General features: G+C 41.2%; 1 protein-coding gene across 1 annotated transcript; it reads left to right on the top strand.

The window, feature by feature from the left end:
- Positions 1–1,602: 1,602 nt before the first annotated feature.
- SPINK2 (serine peptidase inhibitor Kazal type 2) lies at positions 1,603–21,302 on the top strand. The gene is made up of 4 exons (XM_060188625.1): positions 1,603–1,743; positions 2,712–2,755; positions 18,952–19,061; positions 20,981–21,302. Exons 1-4 carry the CDS (start codon positions 1,689–1,691, stop codon positions 21,024–21,026), a joined length of 255 nt encoding a protein of 84 aa, XP_060044608.1. The 5' UTR covers positions 1,603–1,688; the 3' UTR covers positions 21,027–21,302.
- The last annotated feature ends 1,822 nt before the right edge of the window (positions 21,303–23,124 follow it).

Here is a 23,124-nt window from a genome sequence, read left to right on the forward strand (position 1 = left end):
TAGCTTAATCACTGACTCCTGACCAAGAGATAAAGCAGGGTGTGGCAGAGATAATCCAGTGGTTATGCAAAGAGACTTTCACAGCCCCTCAGCTATGCCAAGGAGGTATAGGTCTTCTCCTGAGTTTCCTGGTTAGATCTCTGTCCCCTGGTGTTCCTCCCTGTTGCTGCTCCAGATTCTGAGGGTAGTAGCAATGGAGACTCAGAGTTGCACTTGGTGAGTCTCTGGGGAGTCCTTTCCTCCCTTCAGCTGTCCCCTTGTTGTTGAGCAGACTGGAGGTGGTGTCTCCACTGATAAACTGTTGAACTGTTAGCAGTCACTTAATCTCTCCTTAGGCTCCTCTCTCCTCTCTGTCACCAGCCACATGTGTTTGTACTCACGGGTGATTTACTGGGTTCCTGTGGTCATTCTAGTCCTGTCTTGTTTTGGTCTGGGTGGTCTCCTTTGGTATTCCTTGTTGATCCGGGACAGGAGAGGAGAGGAGAGGAGAGGAGAGAAAGCGATCTGCTGCTCGTAGCTCCGCCTCCGGAACAGCTCTTTTTTTTTTTTTTTAAGTGAGAATTTCTTTCTTTTTTTAAATTTCTTTATTGGGGAATTAATGTTTTACATTCAACAGTAAATACAATAGTTTGTACATGCATAACATTTCCCAGTTTTCCATATAACAATATAACCTCCACTAGGTCCTCTGTCATCCTTCTTGGATCTGTATTCTCCCCCCTACCCACCCCAGAGTCTTTTACTTTGGTGCAATATGGCAATTCCAGTTCAGGTTCTACTTGTCAAACCATCTCTTACAGGCTCCATCTCCTCCTCTCGCTCCTGTCTCCAGACCCCTGTACTGCTTGCTTCTCGTGGATCTGAAATTTTTGCCCCCAAGGTATTTACCAGGCTTCCTTCTCATCCTTGTAGCTCCAGTGGCATCTTGGACTTTTCCTGACCTCCCTATAGAAAATATTTCCTTTCCCCATCACCCTCCAGCACTTTATTTCAGAAGTTGTTTATCCACTGATTTTGAAGTTCTTTTTCACCTCATCTCCAACACGTATGCTAGAAAGTTTTTTGAGATCTGGGACCTCTTTATGTTGCTTTCAGCAACAAAACAGATGTTTATGAAATCAGTGCTGACCTACAGAAGCCACAAAAGTTGTTGTCCAGGACTCTTAGGATTCTTCTTTGTTGCAAGGAGAGGTTACCAACCCCCCTCCCTTTTAAAGTAGTATAGTTCTTTAAGTTATTTTATTTTATTTTGGACCGAGACTGAAATTGAGAGGGAAGGGGAAGAGAGAGGGAGGGAAGGACAGAGAGAGACCTGCAGTCCTACTACATCATCTGTGAAGCCTTCCCCCAGGAGGAGGAGATGGGGGGGGGGTTGAACTTGGGTCCTTGAAGACGGAAACGTGTGGTCCCTGGAGAGGTTATCCTTTAATCAATCTTCTCAGAAGTAGGGGGTGAAGAGGGGTTGAGGGGCTAGCACTGTGCCGCTACCATCCTCTCCTCCCTCCTCCCCAGGCCCCATCACTCAGCTCTCCTGCTCTCCACCTCTTTCCTGGGTCTTCTCCTCCCTTCGCCCTCCTCCCCCACCCGCACAAGGCCAACCCCTTCGTCTCCCCCCCCCCGCCCCCCCCCCCCCCCCCCCCCCCCGTGTCGCGCGGGTTACCAGAGCTCAGGCGACCAGCAGAGAGAGGATGGCCTACCTGGCTCTGCGCTTAGTGCTGCTGCTCCTGGTGGGGCAATTGCCAGGTAACGCTCCTGGGGGTCTGCTGAGGGTACGAGCATTGGGGAGGGAGAGGTTGAGAGGGGCTCTCGCCCCGCACTGCCGCGGGCGTGGGGGTCCTTGGCTGCACCCGTTACAGGCGGTTCCACGCCGCCCCCCCCCCCAGGGGGGGTGACTCTCTTTAGTTGTAGCTTTAGCCTCTACCATAGCCATATTACTTTGCCTGCGGGTGCTTCCCACCAGCACCTTGCGGTGCTGAACCTTCCTCTTAAAACATTTTTTTTTTCTGGAACCTTTGGCTTTTCAGATGTGCAGTAACCCCACTGGACCTCAGTAGATGGGAAGAAATAGGAGTTCATATTAGAGGATCGGGTTCTAGCCCCCGACTCCCCACCTGCGGGGTTGGGGGTGTCACCTCACAAGCGGTGAAACAGGTCTGCGGGTGTCTTTCTCTCCCCTTCTGTCTTCCCCTTCTCTCACGATTTCTCTCTGCCCTATCCAGCAACAACAAGGGCAAAAAAAAAAAAAAAAAAAAAAAAAGGAAGAAAGAAAGAAAGATTGGCATCCAGGAAGTTAGTACAGGCACTGAGCCCCAGCGATAACCCTGGAGGCAAAAATAAATAAATAAATAAATAAAATAGAAATAAGTTAATAAAAAAATATAAGTTGGGTGAGTGAGTAGTGTTGCCTGGAGCAGAACAGAAGAGTATCCTGCATTTCGGAGTTACTTCCAGAACCTTAAAGTCCTTTCTATCTCAAGCATAACTATTGGTTATGGATAAGGGACTTGTACCAAGTGTTCGTAGGAGGCACCAGGAAACAACTGAATAGTCTTTCTTTTGGTGCCTCAGGCGTGAAAGTCTTTTTGCATATGAATCTGGGACCTTTGGTGTCTCAGACATGAAAGTCTTTTTGCATAACCACTATGCCATCTCCCCAGGCCCCAAAATTGAATTTTACTGCATGTTTTTAAATGTCTGTTTTCTTCTTACAGTGGTCTTGAACTCTCAATTTCCTGAGACTTCAGAATATAGGACAGTAAGTAGAAACTCACTTGTCTTTTTTCTACAGGGAAACCCAAGACAGTGGGGATGGGGGTGGTTTTTAGGTCTGATGTGCCACTTTTGAAAAATGTTGAGCGCTTCTTGAGAAACCAGATTCTCAGCCAGGCCTGCTGATAAAGTTTTTAAAATGTGAAGTTTCCTCAAGCTTCATCCATCAAAGCATGGGACTCTGGGGAAGGTGAAAAGGGAAGTTTTGAACCCTGATGCATGTTGGTGGAAAAGGACCCAAGCTGAGTGTGAGATGAGAAATTGTACCAATATGTCCAAAACCGTGCTGTCAATCATCTGTTAATCCCTCAATAAGGTTTTTTAAAACATGAAATTTGAGTTATTTTCAGTCTTCAAAAGCATCAGGTTTTTGCTTCCTTTAATGGTTCAGAAGTTCTTGGGCCTAATAAGTACACTTATTAGGCCTAATAAGTACACTTATTGTACTAGAGTTTTGTTTTTTTTCCCCCCACCACTGCTCAACTCTGGCTGATGGTGGTCCTGGGAATTGAATTTAGGACCTTTGGTACCTTAGGCATGAACTTTTTATTTTTTAAATTTATTTCTTTATTGGGGAATTAATGTTTTACATTCAACAGTAAATACAATAGTTTGTACATGCATAACATTCCCCAGTTTCCCATTTAACAATACAACCCCCACTATGTCATTTATCATCCTTCATGGACCTGTATTCTCCCCACCCACCCACCCCAGAGTCTTTTACTTGGGTGCAATAAGGCATGAACTTTTTTTTTTTACATAATAATTATGCTATGCAAGTTCTGTGCCAGACCCCCCCTTTCCTTTTTTCAGCTTCAGTATCAATTAATTGAGGAAATATTGGTTTATAGGATTGTTGTTGCCATGCAGACACATTTTCACATCTTTCCAAGTGTCAGTGCATTTCACTTCATGCTATTAATTTTTAAAAATTTTATTATCTTTATTTATTGGATAGAGACCGTCATAAATCAAGAGGGTAGGGGGAAATAAAGAGGGAGAGAGACAAAGAGACACCTGCAGCCATGCTTCACCACTTGTGAAACTTCCTCCCCAGGGACTTGAACCCGGGACCTTGTGCACTGAAATGTGTGCACTTAACCAGGTGTACCACCGCCCTTCCCCCTTTATGTTATTTTTGAATTAAATACTATGGAAGTGGGGCTAGACGGTGGATTACCTAACAGAACACATACCTTACCATTCACAAGAAGCCTCTGGTCCCCACCAACAAGGGGAGACTTCATGAGTGGTGAAGCAGTACTGCAGGTGCTCTTTCTCCTCAGTGTCCCTGTTCTCTCATTTTTTCTGTCTCTATCAACAACAACAAAAATGCTGTGGAATATGGAAGCAAACCAAATGAGAACCAACACTCTTCATTCTAGCTCTGCCACTTAGCAAGAAATTAAAGGCAGCTGATATGTTTATATATATCACTATTTATTTGTTTATTGGACAGAAACAGAGAAATCAAAGAGGAAGGGGAGATAGAAAAGGGGAGAGAGAACCTGCAATACTGCAAGTACTTCAGGACCCTGCTCTTGGGTGTTATTAGAGGGATGAGGGTCTTTGGTTTTTCTTCCCTATACCATTGTTCCTGCTCACACTTAGTTTCCTTCTACCTCCCACACAGGTAAATCATAACCTTAAATGACTTTCTGCAGTATCATACCTCTCATAGTGTACTGAAGTTACTCTTTGAAACACAGAATGTCCCTGTGCAAAACCAACAGACTCCTCAGTGCCATAGATAATGTCTCATGGGGTGATGGTACATAGCATTATGGGTATGCAAAGAGACTCTCTTGCCTGAGTCTCCAAAGTCCCAGGTTCAGTCCCTGACCCAAGATAAGTCACAGCTGATCACTGCTCTGGTAAAAAAAAAAAAAGAAAAAAAAAAAGAAAAGAAAAGTCTCATGCATTACTATCTATCTTAATTCCTCCCTTTCTTTTTCCTTCTTTATTTCCTTCCTTCTTTCTTCCTTCCTTTCTTTCTTTTTTTTTGTCTCCAGATTTATCACTGGGGCTCGGTGCCTGCAGTATGAATCCACTGTTCCTGGAGGCTATTTTTTTTCCCTTTTGTTGCCCTTGTTTACCATTGTTGCTGTTGCCATTATTGCTGCTGTTGTTGTTGGATAGGACAGACAGAAATCGAGAGAGGAGGGGAAGACAGAGATGAGGAGAGAAAGACACCAGCAGACCTGCTTTAGCACTTGTGAAGCGAAACCCCCCCCCACACACACACACAGGTGGGGAGCTGGGGGCTCGCACTGAGATCCTTACGCCAGTCCCAAGTCCGTGTGCTTTGCACTATGTACACTTAACCCACTGCACTACTGCCTGCCCCCCCCCTTCTTTCATATTTTATTTACTTACTTACTGGATAGTGACAGAGAGAAATCAAGAGAAGAGGGTGTGGTAGAGATGGAGAGAGCTGCAACACTGCAAGTACTTCAGGACCCTGCTCTATTAGTTGAGGATTATTAGAAGGATGAATCCTGTGAGCGTCTTTGGTTTTTCTTTCTGATTTCTATTGTCCCGGCTCACACTTAGTTTCCCTCTACCTTCCACACAAATTAGACTGTAACCTTCAATGGTCTTCTGCAGCCCTTCAGTATTTTACTTCTCACTACATAGTGTACTGAAGTTACTCTTTGGTTATATATATGTTTATTTTGAGGGAAAGATAACAAGAGAGAGAAAGAGACCAGAACACTGCTGAGTTGGGGCTTATGGTGGTGCTGGGGATTGAACCTGGGACTTCAGTGCTTCAGGCTTAAAAGGCTTTTGCATAACCATTATGCTATCTCCCCAGCCCCTGAAGTTACTCTTCGAAGCATCAACTCTAAGCACAGAATGTCTCTCTGCAAAACCAAGATCCTCAGTGCTATTGAAAATACCTCATGCACCAACCACTGCCTATCTTTCTCTCCTTACTTTCTTCTTCCCCTTCTTCTTTTCTTTCACCTTTTTTAAAATTTAAATTAAAATTTAATTTTTTTTTCATCAGAGCACTTCTGTGGTTTAGAGTGGCTTAGGGATTGAATCTAGGACTCTGGGGCCTAAGGCATGAAAGTCTTTTTACATAGGTATTATGTTATCTCCCTTGTTCCACTGTTCACATTTCTTTTTCTTTTTTATTATTATCTTTATTTATTGGAGAGAGACAGCCAGAAATCAAGAGGGAGGGGGTGATAGAGAGGGAGAGAGATAGACACCTGCAGCCCTACTTCATCACTTGTAAAGCTTTCTCCCTGCAGGTGGGGACTGGGGGCTTGAACCCGGGTCCTTGCTCATTGTAATACATGCGCTCAACCAGGTGCGCCACCACCCAGACCCTTCGTTTTCTTTTTCTTTCTTTTTTTTTTTTTTTTAAAAGATTTTATTTATTTATTCTTGAGAAAGGAGGAGAGAAAGAACCAGACATCACTCTGGTACATGTGCTGCTGGGTACTGAACTCAGGACCTCATGCTTGAGAGTCCAGTGGCCACCTCCCAGACCACACCACTGTTCACATATCTGTCTACAGGACTTTGCCATAACTTATCTCATTGTCCTTATGCTACTGCCATAGTTTTGTTTATGTAGATTTTTTAAAAAGATTAAAAAAATTGTTTTTATTATCTTTATTTATTTATTGGATAGAGACAGTCAGAAATCGAGAGGAAGGGGGAGACAGAGAGGGAGAGAGACAGAAAGACACCTGCAACCCTGCTTCACCACTCGCAAAGCTTTCCCCCTGCAGGTGGGGACCGGGGGCTCAAACCTGGGTCCTTGCACACTGTAACATGTACGCTTAACCAGGTGCGCCACCACCCGGCCCCAATTAAAAAGATTTTTTAATATTTATTTATTTCCTTTTTGTTGCCCTTGTTGTTTTTATTGTTGTTGTAGTTATTATTGTTGTTGATGTCATTGTTGTTGGCTAGGATAGAGAGAAATGGAGAGAGGAGGGGAAGATAGAGAGGAGGAGAGAAAGATAGACACCTGCAGACCTGCTTCACTACGTGTGAAGCGACTCCCCTGCAGGTGGTGAGCCAGGGGCTCGAACCAGGATCCTTATGCCAGTTCTTGCGCTTTGAGCCACGTATGCTTAACTCGCTGCATTACTAATCGACTCTCGCTTATGTAGATTTTTATCATAGTAAGATTTGAAACAGTGAAGTATGGGTTCTCCTTGTTATTTAGTGATTTTTTTTTTTTTTTTTTTTTTTTTACCATTTTGGACACCTGCACTTTTATATGAATTTTAAGATAAATTTACCAAATTTTGCTTCCACACGGTTCCCACCACCAGAGCTCCATATCCCATCCCCTCAATTGAAAGCTTTCCTATTCTTTATCCCTATGGGAGCATGGACCCAGGATCATTATGGGGTACAGAAGGTGGGAGGTTTGGCTTCTGTAATTGCTTCTCCAATGGATATGGGCATTGTCAGGTAGATCCATACTCAAAGCCTGTTTCTATCTTTCTTTTTTTTTTTAAATTGTTTATTCTTTGCTTTTGTGTCTTCCAAATTTCTTTCTTTTTTTTTTTTAATTTATTAATTTATTTTTTTTTATTTAAGAAAGGATTAATTAACAAAACCGTAGGGTAGGAGGGGTACAACTCCACACAATTCCCACCGCCCAATCTCCATATCCCACCCCCTCCCCCGATAGCTTTCCCATTCTCTATCCCTCTGGGAGCATGGACCCAGGGTCATTGTGGGTTGCAGAAGGTAGAAGGTCTAGCTTCTGTAATTGCTTCCTCGCTGAACATGAGCGTTGACTGGTCAGTCCATACTCCCAGTCTGCCTCTCTCTTTCCCTAGTAGGATGGGTCTCTGGGGAAGCTGAGCTCCAGGACACATTGGTGGTGTCTTCAATCCAGGGAAGTCTGGCCGGCATCCTGATGACAGTTAACATACAAAGAGAGTTAACATACAAAGCCAAACAAATTGTTGAGCAATCATGGACCCAAAGCTTGGAAAAGTGGAAAGGAAGTATTAGGGAGGTACTCACTGCTAACTCTAGTATACTTCTGCTTTCTTACTTTGGTGCCATACTCCAAACTCAGTCAATTTCTGCTTTGCGTTTCTACTTCTTTTTTTTTTTTTTTTTTACATGCATAACATTCCCCAGATTCCCATTTAGCAATACAACCCCCACTATTTCATTCATCATTTTTCATGGACCTGTATTCTCCCCACCCACCCACCCACCCACCCCAGAGTCTTTTACTTTGGTGTAATACTCCAATTCCATTTCAGGTTCGACTTGTGTTTTCTTTTCTAATCTTGTTTTTCAACTTCGGCCTGAGAGTGAGATCATCCCATATTCATTCATCCTTCTGTTTCTGACTTATTTCACTCAACATGATTTTTTCAAGGTCCATCCAAGATCGGCTGAAAACGGTGAAGTCACCATTTTTTACAGCTGAGTAGTATTCCATTGTGTATATATACCACAACTTGCTCAGCCACTCATCTGTTGTTGGACACCTGGGTTGCTTCCAGGTTTTGGCTATTACAAATTGTGCTGCCAAGAACATATGTGTACACAGATCTTTTTGGATGGATGTGTTGGGTTCCTTAGGATATATCCCCAGGAGGGGAATTGCAGGGTCATAGGGTAGGTCCATTTCTAGCCTTCTGAGAGTTCTCCAGACTGTTCTCCACAGAGGTTGGACCAATTGACATTCCCACCAGCAGTGTAGGAGGGTTCCTTTGACCCCACATCCTCTCCAGCATTTGCTGCTGTTACCTTTTCTGATGTGTGACATTCTCACAGGAGTGAAGTGATATCTCATTGTTGTCTTGATTTGCATTTCTCTGACAATCAGAGACTTGGAGCATTTTTTCATGTGTTTCTCGGCCTTTTGGATCTCTTCTGTGGTGAATATTCTGTCCAATTCCTCCCCCCATTTTTGGATGGGGTTATTTGTTGTCTTGTTGTTGAGTCTGGTAAGCTCTTTATATATGTTGGTTATTAAACTCTTATCTGATGTATGGCATGTAAAGATCTTCTCCAATTCTGTGAGGGGTCTCTTGATTTGGGTAGTGGTTTCTTTTGCTGTGAAGAAGCTTTTTAATTTTATGTAGTCCCATAGGTTTATACTTGCCTTAGTCTTGCTTGTAATTGGATTCGTTTCATTGAAAATGTCTTTAAAATTTATGCGGAAAAAAGTTCTGCCAATATTTTCCTCTAAGTATCTGATAGTTTCTGGTCTAACATCCAAGTCCTTGATCCACTTGGAATTTACTTTTGTATTTGGTGAAATACAGTGATTCAGCTTCATTCTTCTGCATGTTTCAACCCATTGTTTCCAACACCATTTGTTGAAGAGACTCTGCTTTCCCCATGTAATAGTCTGAGCCCCTTTGTCAAAGATTAGATGTCCATAGGTGTGGGGCCTCATTTCTGGGCTCTCAATTCTATTCCACTGGTCAGTGTGTCTGTTCATGTTCCAGTACTAAGCAGTTTTGATGACAATGGCCCTATAATATAGTTTGAGATCTGGCAGTGTGATGCCTCCGGTTCTGTTCTTTTTTCTCAAGATTGTTTTGGCAATTCTAGGTCTTTTCTGGTTCCAGATAAACATTTGTAGCATTTGTTCTATTCTCCTAAAAAATGTGCTTGGGATCTTGATGGGGATAGCATTAAATTTGTAGATGGCTCTGGGTAATATATTCATTTTGATGATGTTAATTCTTCCAACCCATGAGCATGGAATATCTTTCCACTTCTTTGTGTCTTTTTCAATTTCTTTGAGTAGTGACTCATAATTTTCAGTATACAAGTCTTTCACTTCTTTGGTTAGGTTTATTCCTAGATATTTTATTGTTTTTGTTGCTATAGAAAAAGGAACTGATTTCTGGATTTCAATTTCTTCTAACTTAGTGTTTGCATAGAGGAATGCCACTGACTTTTGAATGTTAATTTTATAGCCTGACACATTACTGTATTGCCTGATGATTTCCAAAAGCTTCTTGCTAGATTCCTTAGGTTTTTCCATGTATACTATCATGTCATCTGCAAATAAGGAGAGTTTGACTTCTTCTCTTCCAATCTGTATTCCTTTAATTCCTTGCTCCTGCCTGATTGCTATGGCAAGAACTTCCAACACTATGTTGAATAGTAATGGTGATAGTGGGCAGCCCTGTCTAGTACCTGATCTGAGGGGAAATGCTTCCAGTTTTTCACCATTGAGTATGATGTTGGCTGTAGGTTTGCTATATATAGACTCCACTATCTTCAGGAATTTTCCATCTATTCCTATTTTTTGTAGTGTTTTGATCATAAAGGGATGTTGTATTTTGTCAAAGGCTTTCTCTGCATCTATTGATATGACCATGTGGTTTTTGGTCTTGCTTTTGTTGATGTGGTGGATCACATTGATTGATTTACGTATATTAAACCAACCTTGCATGCCTGGGATAAACCCCACTTGGTCATGATGAACAATCTTTTTGATATACTGCTGTATCCGGTTGGCTAGAATTTTGTTCAATATTTTCGCATCTATGTTCATCAGAGATATTGGTCTGTAGTTTTCTTTTTTGGTTGTGTCCCTGTCTGCTTTTGGTATCAGGGTGATGTTGGCTTCATAGAAGCTGGCAGGGAGTATTCCAGTGTCTTCAATCTTCTGGAAGACTTTTACAAGTAGAGGTATTAGTTCTTCTTTGAAACTTTTGTAGAATTCATTTGTAAAACCATCTGGTCCAGGACTTTTATTTTTGGGGAGATTTTTGATAACTGTTTCAATTTCATTAGCTGTGATGGGCCTGTTCATGTTATCCACTTCCTCTTTACTTAGTTTTGGAAGTTGGTAGGTATCTAGGAAATCATTCATTTCTTCCAGGTTCTCTAACTTGGTGGCATATAGTTGTTCATAGAAGCCTCGCATGATATGTTGAATTTCTGCAGTGTCTGTTGTGATATCTCCTCTTTCATTTACTATCCGATTTATTTGGGTCTTCTCCCTTTTTTGTTTTGTGAGTCTGGCTAAAGGTTTGTCGATTTTGTTTACTCTTTCGAAGAACCAACATTTACTTTCATTGATCTTTTGTATGGTTTTCCTATTCTCAATGTTATTTATTTCTGCCCTAACTTTAGTAATTTCTGTCCTTCTGGTTGCTTTAGGGTTCCTTTGTTGTTCTTCTTCTAGGTCTTTAAGATGTGCAGTCAGGCTGTTTATTTGTGCCTTTTCTTGTTTCCTAATGTGTGCTTGTATAGCTATGAACTTCCCTCTTAGGACTGCTTTAGCTGTGTCCCAAATATTTTGATAGCTTGTGTCTTCATTTTCATTGAACTCTCGAAACATTTTGATTTCTTCCTTGATTTCCTCTTTGACCCAGAAGTTGTTAAGAAGTGTACTGTTGAGCTTCCACATTTTGGCACTGTTACTCATCTTTTGTTGATTGTTAAGTGTTAGTTTAATTCCACTGTGGTCTGAGAAGATGCTTGGGATGATTTCAGTGCTCTTGAATAGGCTGATGCTGTCTTTGTGGCCTAACATATGGTCTATCCTTGAGAATGATCCATGTGGATTTGAGTAAAATGTGTATTCCAGTTTTTTGGGATGAATGACTCTGAAAATGTCCAATAGTTCTAGTTTATCTATCTCTTCATTTAGCTCCCTTATGTCTTTACTGATTTTCTTCCTGGATGATCTGTCAAGTTGAGATAGTGGGGTGTTGAAGTCCCCTACTATGATTGTGTTACTGTTAATATATTGCTGTAGCTCTTTCAGTAGAAGTTTGATGTATTTAGATGGCTTCTCATTGGGTCTATCTTTCTTTAGTGGGGCAGGGGTCTGGAGAGGTGGGATTCCAGGACACATTGGTGGGGTCACCTGCCCAGGGAAGTCAGGTTGGTGTCATGTAACTGTAACTTGGTGACTAAAAAGGCATTAAGATATAAAGCAGAGGCGGTAGTGCAGCGGGTTAAGCGCAGGTGGCACAAAGCACAATGACTGGTACAAGGATCTACCTGCAGGGGGGGTTGCTTCACAAACAGTGAAGCAGGTCTGAGGTGTCTTTCTCTCCCCCTTTCTGTCTTCCCCTCCTCTCTCCATTTCTCTCTGTCCTATCCAACAATGACATCAATAACAACAACAAAAATAATTACAACACTAAAACAACAAAGGCAACAAAAGGGAATAAATAAATATTTTAAAAATCTTTAAAAAAGGATATAAAGCAGAATAAATAGTTTCATAATCAGGAATCTAAAGGTAATAATATAGCAGGTGAGATTTGGGGGTCTCCATTGAAAAAGCTAGTAGGTCTATTTTAGGTCTATTCCAAGGGGCTCATGACTTTGCTAATTTTTGCCTGAGTCTGACAGCTAACATGCAGGTTACATGTAGGGCTACATGTTAGCTACATGGTGTCAGAGTTGGAAATAGGACTAGATAGCTGAATCAGGGCAGAAAGAGTAGCTCCCAAGTATGAGAAAATTATATAAATATTGTTTATATAATAAACAGGGTACAGTGCACAAGGACCCAGGTTTGAGTCCCCAGTCCTCACCTTCAGGGGGAAAGCTTCATGATTGCTTCATGATTGAAGCAGGGCTACAGGTGTCTGTGTCTCCCCTGCTCCCTCTACCACTTTCTTCCCTCTCAATTTCTAGCTGTCTCTATCCAATAAATAAAAATAATACCAAAAAAAATATATAAAGAAAGACATAGCGTGATGGTTATGTAAAGAGACTCTCATGCCTGAGGCACCAAAGTCTCAGGTTCGATCCCCCACACCATCAGAAGCCAGAGTTGATCAGTGCTCTTAAAAAAAAAAAAGAGTAACAACATAGTGGACCCTCTTATGGGCCTCTATAGGACCTTGCCCTCAATGTGGGTCAACATTGATAGGGACTGCCCCATTCTCCGCCACTCGAGGAAGATGGGTCCTGCAATGAGTGCATCCTAGAATGCTCCTATCTATGACCACAAACATGAGCTCATACCTACAGGGATGCAGAGGTTACACAGGTACTTGTGATGAATATGAGCCCAACTAGGTGCGCCACCACCTGGCCCCAGGTCCTTCATTTCTTTCTTTCTTTCTTTCCTTCTTTCTTTCCTTCTTTCTTCCTTTCTTTCTTTCTTTCTTTCTTCCTTTCTTTTTTACTTTTATCTCCCTTTTGTTGCCTTTTTTTAATTGTTGTCGTAGTTATTATTGTTGTTATTGATGTCATTGTTGGATAGGACAGAGAGAAATGGAGAGAGATGGGGAGGAAAGAGATAGATACCTGCAGACCTACTTCACTACCTGTGAAGCGACTCCCCTGCAGATGGTGAGCTGGGGGCTTGAACTGGGATCCTTAACCCTGGTCCTCGCGCTTTGCGCCACATGTGCTTAACCCACTGCTCTACTGCCCAACCCCTGGGCCTTCATTTCTTTCAAAAAGATTTTATAGTTCTCAGTGTACAACTCTTTATATGTATACACTTAGTTTCTTTCTTTCTCCCTTCCTTTTTATTAAGATAGATAGTTTTGAAATGGAAGTGGCAAGTGGGAAAAGGAAATGGCTAGGAGAGAGGGTAGAGAAAAGAAAAGAGCACGAAGGTAGCAAGCTTCCATAGCAGCTGTTATGAAGGTTCTAACCAGTGGGGATTAAACCAATACACTGCAGGCAGGGTGGGTCTCAGGCAAAACAATGATTATGTAAATATACCATATCGTCAAGCAATGCAGGGGACCTGGCACAATGACCAACAGCATTCTCTCTTTTTCTCTTGGTGAGTATAGCTAGTGACTTATCTATTTTATTTATCCTTTCAAAGAACCAACTCTTGGTTCCATTAATCTTCCTAATGGTCTTCTTGTTTTCTATTTCGTTGATTTTGCCTCTGATTTTGACTATTTCCTGTCTCCTGCTGACTGTTGGTTCTTTTTGTTGCTCCACTACTAGTTGATTGAGGTGGGTTGTTATATGGTTTACTAGTGATTTCTCCTGTTTATTAATGTGGGCCTGTACTGCTATGAAATTCCCTCTCAGCACTGCTTTTGTTGCATCCCATAGGGTCTGGTAACTGGTTTATTCATTTACGTTGGTATAAAGATAATTCTTAATTTCTTTTTTGATCTCTTCAATGACCCATTTATTGTTCAGCAGCATACTGTTTAGTCTCCAGGCTTTGGGGAAATTTCTTTTCCTGTTTTGGTTGATTTCTAGTTTCATGCCTTCATGGTCTGAGAGGATGCATTTTATAATTTTAATATTTACATATCTGTTTAGACTGTCTTTGTGGCCCAGCATATGGTCAATCCTTGTAAATGTTTCATGTGTACTTGAGAAGAATGTGTATTCATTACTTTTGGGATGGAAAGTTCTGTATGTATCTATTAGGTCCATTTCATTTATGGTTTCATTTAAGTTTGCTATTTCTCTATTGACTTTTTGTCCAGATGTTCTGTCTCTTGCTGTGAGTATTGTGTTGAAATCTCCTACTATTATTGTGTTGCTATCAATGTATCCCTTGAATTCAGTAAGTGTTTGTTTCATATATATGGGTGCTCCTAAGTGGGGGGGGCATATATATTAATGATGGTTATATTTTCTTGTTGGATTAAACCTTTAACCATTATGTAATGTCCTTCTCTATCTTTGATTACTTTCTTTGCCTGAAAGTCTATTTTATAAGAGAATAGGATAGCTGTCCCTGCCCTTTTTTGTGAGTTTTTAGCTTGGAACATCTTGCTCCAACCTCTTATATTCAGTTTCCATTTGTATTTTCTTTGGATGTATGTTTCCTGAAGACATACAATGGATGACTCCTGTTCTATAATCCATTTAGCTACTCTGAGTCTTTTGACAGGTGAATTTAGGCCATTCACATTTAAGGTGATTATTGATATATGTGGTTTACTTATGTCCATTCTAATTTTTGTTTTAAGTTTATTTAAAATTGTTGAGTCTTTGCCCATTGGTTTCTATCTAACCTACTGTGTGGATGAGTTTCTTTCCTTTTTTAAAAAATTTATTTTATTTATTCCCTTTTGTTGCCCTTGTTGTTTTTTTTGTTGTTGTAGTTATTATTATTGTTATTTTTTATTACATATGAGAGGCAGAGAGAGTTTTATATGAGTCAGAAAGAGAGACAGATGTTGTTTTATCCGGGCTGGCTTCATGGGCGGGTAACAGAGACGACCAGAGACACACAGCTGGGCTGAGAACGCAGTTTAATCTTTATTCACAAACAGGCAAATCACCACACCATGTGCTTTTCTCCGTCATCCTCTCTCCGCAGCTGCTGCTGGGACTCTGCCCGTCCTTAGCATAGGGGGCGGGGAGAAAGCAGGGCGCGAAACTAGCAAGGGTCAAACCAATTCTTCTCAGAGGTCGGGGGGAAGGGAACATACCAACAATTCCCCCTTCTGTTTTTAACTAAATGACCACAGTATCAGGGGTGTGGGGTGAGCAAAAACCTATATCGTACAGGCATTTTCAAAAAAGAAACTGGCACAAACATGGAGAAACATGTAAGCAAGTAACAAGAACCAGTGTGCTGCCAAGGGATGGCCTGAGGGGGCCATTTTTTTGCCTCTGTGGGCAAAACTTTATCAGCTTATAAAAAACATTTCCTGCCTCTGGGGGCCGTACTTGCCTCGAGGGGAATTTTATAGCATGGGGTGGGGAACAGCCTAGAGTCCCAAAGGCAGCTGGCTGCAGTCAGTGTTTGAGAAATATAGCAGCACTTTTGCACTTTTGTGCAAAGTGTCTAAGGGTGTACCAGTGAGTCTAATAGGAGTGCCAGTCGAAAGCAGATGTCCACGGAAGAATGCCAGGGGGTGGAGCGTTGTATGAGGAAGGTCCGCTGCCAGAATTCTGCTTTTCTGTAGAGAACTTGACAGCTGCAATTTACTTACTATGAAACAAACTTGTAGCAAGTTGGAAGTTTATCACAACTGATAACTATTACAATTAGAAGTCTTTTTTAGAATGATTTTAAGGTTGGTTAAAGTTTAAACAATAGAATGAAAAGGTAAACATGAGAATCAAGGAAAGAAAACCTCAGGCATGAGTATCATTAGCATAACCATTGTGTAATCTACCATTTCTAATAGGGAAGGTAATCGAGAGTTTTACATATCAACAAGTCTATTTAACCTTTTGTTAAACCCATTTAAGATGGAGACACACCCTAGGTGTGCGCAGGTTTTGTTTAGACCAACTTAGTTAAAATATATTGATTGTTAACTAATTTTTACCTCAGACTTTAAATGTAAGTTAATTTTATCTTTATGAGAATTACGTTGAAAACCTTTTTCATTTAACTTTGCCTGGTAAGAATTTAGCTTTAAAGTTATATTCTTAACCTTAAAGTTAATGTTACCAAACTTTAAACACACACATACACATGGTCTTCAATATACAAGGAGAGAAACTTTTGTTACGAAGACATGTCATTTTAAACACGAATTTAAATCTATACTGTCTTAGCCGTTCTGGGAGTGCGTTGTCCAGCGGTGGCCTCTTGGACAACTTCACTTCTAGGAATTGCAGGTTGCGATCTCTGGACGAATCTCTGCGTATTTTAGCTCGTCTGCCTTCAGACCCAAGCTGGAGATCTCGGCCAGGGGGCCCAGTTTTGGTAGGGAGCCTGCAGTCTCCAGGTGGTCCGGGATCTGTCCAGACTTCATAGCACGAGGGCGGGCGGGCCAGCCATGCAGAAGGTGCGGACTGAGGTGCCCCGGGGTGGCGGCCATGATAGGCTGCCGCGACCTTGCCCCATGGCCCTGCCATGTCTGCTGCCCTGCTCACAGTGGCCGAGCAGTGTGGAGGGAGCCCACTTCCAGTGCCCCGCGCCATGCGGCGGAAAGCCAGCTCATGCGGGCTGGTGTTGGGCAGAAACCACAGAGTGGTCCAGAGATAAATGTTCCAGAAACAGCAAAACAGTCTCGTGAAGAAAGGGCAGATGCCTTTGGAGATCTCTTCACAAGCAGAAGAGAAGGCCATAGTGCATAGGCAGCCAAATTGTCTTCACTTATCTGAGAGATGCTCAGGTCTGGTCCCATGTTGTAGGCGCCATATGTTGATTTATCCGGGCTGGCTTCACGGGCGGGTAACAGAGACGACCAGAGACACACGGCTGGGCTGAGAATGCAGTTTAATCTTTATTCACAAACGGGCAAATCACCACACCATGTGCTTTTCTCCATCATCCTCTCTCCGCCACTGCTGCTGGGACTCTGCCCGTCCTTAGCATAGGGGGCCGGGAGAAAGTGGGGCACAAAACTAGCAAGGGGCAAACCAATTCTTCTCAGTGGTCAGGGGGAAGGGAACATACCAACAGACAGAGACAAGCCAGAGTTCCACTCTGTATATACAACACCTGGAATCAAATGAGGACCTTCGAGTTGATTCTCTGCTAGTTGAACTATTCCCCCTGACTACGGGAGCATACTTTATTAATGAAATCATTTCATCTCATTGATAAGGAGCAAAAGATGTTTGTTCACATAGTGTTCTTTCTCAACACAGAAAAAATCCCAAGAAGTGAGTAACCTGATTTATCATAAAGTTAAATGGTGGACGGCCAAACCTAGGCTTATAATCACAAGGTTCAGACTGGAACACCAATATTGTCTACACCTGGGCAGGTCCCTCAGACATCTGAAAAAAATATCCCTTGCTGTCCTGTTTGTGTTCTTCTGTATTCAAGTGTTTTGTCATTGTTTGATCGGAAAGTATTTAAACTCTAGCTGAGCATAAAAAGCCTTTTAGACCTTCAGATTATACAGAACGATTTCAATTAACTACTTGTTTAGTCTATCATCGAATCAGGAGGGCACAGCCTGATGTGTCCTGACTTGGGAGACAGAAAAGGTCTAGGGTAGGGATTTCCTAAAACTATGCCAAGTTGTATGTCAGTATACATTTTCCTTAGCTGTCATCAAGTGGGTAAAATGGACCAGGAGCCCATATAAATGGGAGCAGGACTTTCAAATTCAGACTAGAAGAGTAGGTTAGCCCTGAGTTTGTCTTAGAATGTCCACAAGGAGGTATTAGTGAAGTGTAAAGTGTGCTGACATGTCTTAGACTGTCATTCAAAAATCAGCCAGCGAAGCAGGAGGTGGCCCAATGGTAGAATGCAGGACTTGTAAAACTGGGGTCTTGAGCTCAGTCCTCTGTGTTGTATATACTAGAGTGATATCTGTTTTTGCCTGACTCAAAAAAGAAAAAAAGAAAGGAAAAGAAAAAGAAACATAAATAAGAAAATGAGAGCGAGAGGGAGAGAGAGAAGTAGCATATAAACAGGCCAGGCAGTGACATACTCAGTGGAGTGTGCATGCCGTCAAGTTGATTTTTAACTTTTATTATATATATATATATATTTTTTTTTTTTCACTGCTGTTTTAATTTATGGGGCCTGAAGAGCAAAGAACCAGAGCATCACTCTGGCACATATGATACTGGAAATCAAACTCATGATTTCACACCCAAGAGTCCAATACCTTGTTCACTGCACTACCTCCCAGACCGCTTTAATTTTTATTTTTATGTTATTTCTTTTTTTTTTATTTCCCTCCTTTTGTTGCCCTTTTAGTAGTTATTATTATTGTTGTTATTGATGTCATTGTTGTTGGATAAGACAGAAAGAAATGAAGAGAAGAGGGGAAGACAGAGAGGAGGAGAGATAGATAGACACCTGCAGACCTGATTCACCACCTGAGAAGCGACTCTCCTGCAGGTGGGGAGCCAGGGGCTCGAACCAGGATCCTTAAGCCAGTTTTTGCACTTTGCACCACGTACGCTTAACCTGCTGTGCTACCGCCAACCCCCTTCTTTTTAAAAAATATTTTAAATATTTATTTTAGATAGAGACAGAGAGAAATTGAGAAGGAAAAGGCAAACAGAGTTGTGAAACATCTCCCGTTCAAAAGGGGACCAAGGGCTTGAACTCAGGGCCTTGCACATTATAACATGTGCATTTACCCAGGTGTAGCACCTCCTACCCCCTGAGGTTCCTTTCCTATTACATAGTTGTCATTGGACTTGAACATTACATCTGCTTCTTACATTAAATATTATTATTCTGTAGAAAATGGAAATCATTTTATAGTTACTAGAAATCTAGGAATGCTTAGGGTTTTGTTCTCTCCTCAGCTGTTTTGTGATAAGAATGTCTCAAATAAAATTTTCTCTAATTTCTATCTTTCTTTCTTCTTTCTTTCCTTTTTTTTGCAGCCAAACTGTAATCAGTATAAATTACCAGGATGTCCCAGGGACTTGAGCCCTGTGTGTGGGAGTGATATGGCCACTTACCCCAATGAGTGCACTCTTTGCATGAAAATCAGGTAACACAATTTTACAGTACAGACTAGTCAAGTTGTTTGCCGTATTTTCTTGAATGTAAGTCTTTTTATTACTTAGGAAGTAGTGATTCTTTTCTCAGATGTGAGAATTAATTGTGACAGCAGTTCTCTCTTTTAAAAAATATAACAATGCTTTTTTTTTTTTACTTTCTTTTACAACATTTATTTTAGATAGAGACAGAGAGAAATTTAGAAGGGAGAGGCAGACAGAGAAAAAGAGAGAGAGAGAGAGAGACTTACAGTACTACTTCATCCACTTGTGAAGCTTTGGCCCTGCAGGTGGGGACTGGGGTCTTGAACCTGTATCCGTGTGCACTGTAACTTGCATGCGCTACTAGGTATGCACCCAATAATTTTGTTTTCAGACCAACATTAAAAAAATGAAAACAACAGTCAAAACCTACAGTGCACTTTCCAGGTTATATTATAGTCAGAGGATGAGGTATATGGTTAATCAATCAAGACCAGAGAGTCAATCCTTTCCCCAAATTAAGAGTTTATTTAATAAACTATGGATTATTGAATATTCTTTTAAATTAAGAGGTTATGTACAGGTGAAATGTACACCTTGCCGCACTAGTTGGGAAATTGGCCCTAAGAACTTTCTGTGGTGATGACTAAGTCATAAGACTTTCACATCCAAAGCTCTTTATGGAACACACCTGGCCAGGTGACCAGACTATAGCTCCTTCCCCGGTATGTTACTTGTACTTCAGGGGTTTGTCCTCTGACATCAGTCTTTGAGTTCCCTTGGCCTTCTCAGATTCTTTTGGGTTAATGCTCTATGCTTTGGGGGTAGGGGGATTATGGCAGAATTGGAACTTTTATTCTCATTGTTTCGTAGCTTGAAAAAATATTTTTATTTATTATTGGTTAGAGACAGAGAGAAATTGAGAGGGAGGGGGAGATAGAGGGAAAGAGACAGAGAGACACCTGCAGCCCTGTTTTACCACTCACAAAGCTTTTCTTCTGCAAGCAGGGATTAGGGACTTGGACCTGGGTCCTTGCGTGCTGTAATTGGACCTGGGTCCTTGCGTGCTGTAATGTATGTACTTAACCAGGTATGCCACTGCCTGGTTCCCTTTTATTTTTTCCCATAGTGTTGATGCTGGGGCTTGGTGCCTGCATGACAAATCAACCTCTCTCAGCGGCCATTTTTTTCTATTAATTTTTTTTTCAATTTTATTTGATAAGACGGAGAGATATTGAAAGGGGTGGCGGGATAGAGAGATACTTGCAGTACTTGCTTCATTGCTTGTGAAGTGTCCCCCCACCCCTGCAGGTGGGGATTCAGGTGGGTGATGGGCAGTGGGCAGTGGGGGCAGGGGCACTTTATCCCTGATCCTTGAGGATGGTAATGTGTGTGCTGAATCTGGTGCACCACTTCCCAGGCCCCTAGTAGCTTTTACTTTAAAATAATGAAGCAAACATTCCTCTAGGAGGAATCTAGTGTATACTAACATGAGCCTTTTAATTTTTCTAATTTAAGAAAATATTTATTCAGTTATCAATGAGAGAAAGGTTAGAGAGAGAACCAGAGCTTTCCTCTGGCAAATGCATTGCTGGAAATCAGATTTGGGTCAGGGGACTCATGATTGCAAGTCAGGTGCTCTGCCTGTCACACTGCCTCTTGGGCCATAGCATGCTTTTTCTAATTATTTATTTATTTTTATTTATTTATTAATGAGAAAGATAGGAGAGAGAGAGAGAGAGAGAGAGAGAAAGAACCAGACATCACTCTGGTACATGTGCTGCTGGGGATTGAACTCAGGACCTCATGCTTGAGAGTCTAGTGCCCTAGCCACTGTGCCACCTCCCAGACCACTTATTTTTTAACACAATTAATAGGACAGTGCCGGTATAGTAATAATAAGTATGTTTCATGGCTGCTTAATTTTCAGGGAAGATGGTCATGATATTAAAATAATTCGAAGTGGACCCTGCTGATGGCACAGCTCACAGAAAATGGAGAACCACCTTCACCTTCACCGGCTAGATGAGATCAATTCCCCTCTTTCACTTTTCCTATGTTGCTTTGCATGAGATTTTCGAACCCACATTTCTGAGAAGAGGTGTGGAGAGAGTCATGTGTGGTGACTACTAATTTTTAAATAAGCATAAAAAAATCTTTGTTCTTGCCTTATAACTCTTACATTAAGCTTATTGCCCAGATGTCTTGCACGCTGCTTTATGGAGTTGCAATAAAATCAGCATTTCACTCAATTACTGCTGCTTTCTGTTGACTGTTTTCCTCAGCAGCCCCCATAGCTCTTCTCCTCCCAGAGAAGTGGAATTATTTCTGAGAGAGCAAGAGTTAGTCTAACCCCGACACCTGAATTGTGGATGGCTAATATACAGGAAACAGGTACAGTTTTCTGCACATGGCAAATAGTTATAAGACACCTGTGGCTGGCTTTAACCCAAGCTGGAAAAGTTAAAGAATCATGAAGGAAAAAAAAAAAAAAAGAATCATGAAGGCAAAAATATTTACATTTCTGGAGTTGGGCAGTAGCGCAGCGGGTTAAGCACACATGGCGCAAAGCGCAAGGACCGGCTCAAGGATCCCGGTTTGAGCCCCAGCTCCCCACCTGTAGGGGAGTTGCTTCACAAGTGGTAAAGCAGGTCTGCAGGTGTCTATCTTTCTCTCCCCCCCTCTCTGTCTTCCCCTCCTCTCTCCAGTTCTCTCTATCCTATCCAACAACGATGACATCAATAACAACAACAATAACAATTACAACAATAAAACAAGGGCAACAAAAGGGAATAAATAAAATAAATAAATATTTAAAAAATCTTTAAAAAATTTACGTCTCCCTGTGATAGCAGCAGTCAAAAGTACCTCAATAAAGTGATAGAAAAAAATACTTATGGCAGGGATGTATTGTGAGTGATAATGCACCAGACTTGCAGGCTTGAGGCCCCAGAGATACCAGGTTCAATCCCTAGCACCACCATATGCCAGAGCTGAGTAGTGCTCTGACCTCTTTCTCTGTCATGAAAATAAATAAATGTAAAATGAAAGCAAATCTAATACAAAAGAAAAATCAAGTTTGTAAGAGACTTCATACTTAATGTGTATATACATACATACATACAAAATATTATTATTATTTTGCATGTCAGGGCCTCTCACATAAGTGTGAATCTGCTACTCATGATGTTTTTTCTTTTTTAAATCCTTTTATTTTCAGAGACAGGCAGTAAGAAAAGCACATTTTTTGTTGTTTATGGAGCTTCCCCTGTCATTGTATGTGGCATTAGGGGCTCAACCCTAATTTCTTATGCACTGAGTGAGTCATCTCCCAGCCCTAATAAATAATATATCATAGACAGAAGTTTGGGAAAAAAGTCACTGGCAAATGATACTGCTATCTTGTCTACACACACATACTTAAGGAGAGGGAAAAAGAAAATGTGTTCCAAAAGATTAGTATTCGTTATCTCTGGAGGTTAAGATGGGAAAGATTACCAGATTTATTAGGGTAAATTGTAATACTTTGAACAATTTTGTATTTATGGAAAACTGTCTTTTTGTGATAATTTTACTCCATTTGTCTTATATATTAAAAAAAATTGCCAGAGGGAGAACTTTATACTTATATTGTATTCTGGAAATTTTGTATACTGTGTGCTTCAACACAGTATACAATAGCCTGCTATTTTGGCCATGTCAACTGAAAATAATCTTACCTATTTTGTCAGGTGGTGGTGGTGGTGGTGGGGAAGTCCATCATCATATCAGAAGGCCTGAAGTATTTTGGACTTGCAAATAATTTTTCTCACATTTGTATTTTTCTTTCAAAAATTAAATGTATAATATATGAATGAGGAAATATAATTCAGAATTATAACACATTTAAACATGGACACATTATGGTGTATAAATAATTCACATTAAGTTTGCTAAGTATTCCTAGTTGTTCTGACTTGCATATTCTATCTTTGTTAGAACTAGTACAACAAAGACATCACAGGATGAAATAAAGCAATGTGATCCGTAACAACAACAAAAAAAAGATGGGCAAGATTTTGCTTCCTTTTTCCA

The sequence above is a fragment of the Erinaceus europaeus genome, chromosome 3 (assembly GCF_950295315.1).
Source record: "Erinaceus europaeus chromosome 3, mEriEur2.1, whole genome shotgun sequence".
NCBI lineage: Eukaryota > Metazoa > Chordata > Mammalia > Eulipotyphla > Erinaceidae > Erinaceus > Erinaceus europaeus.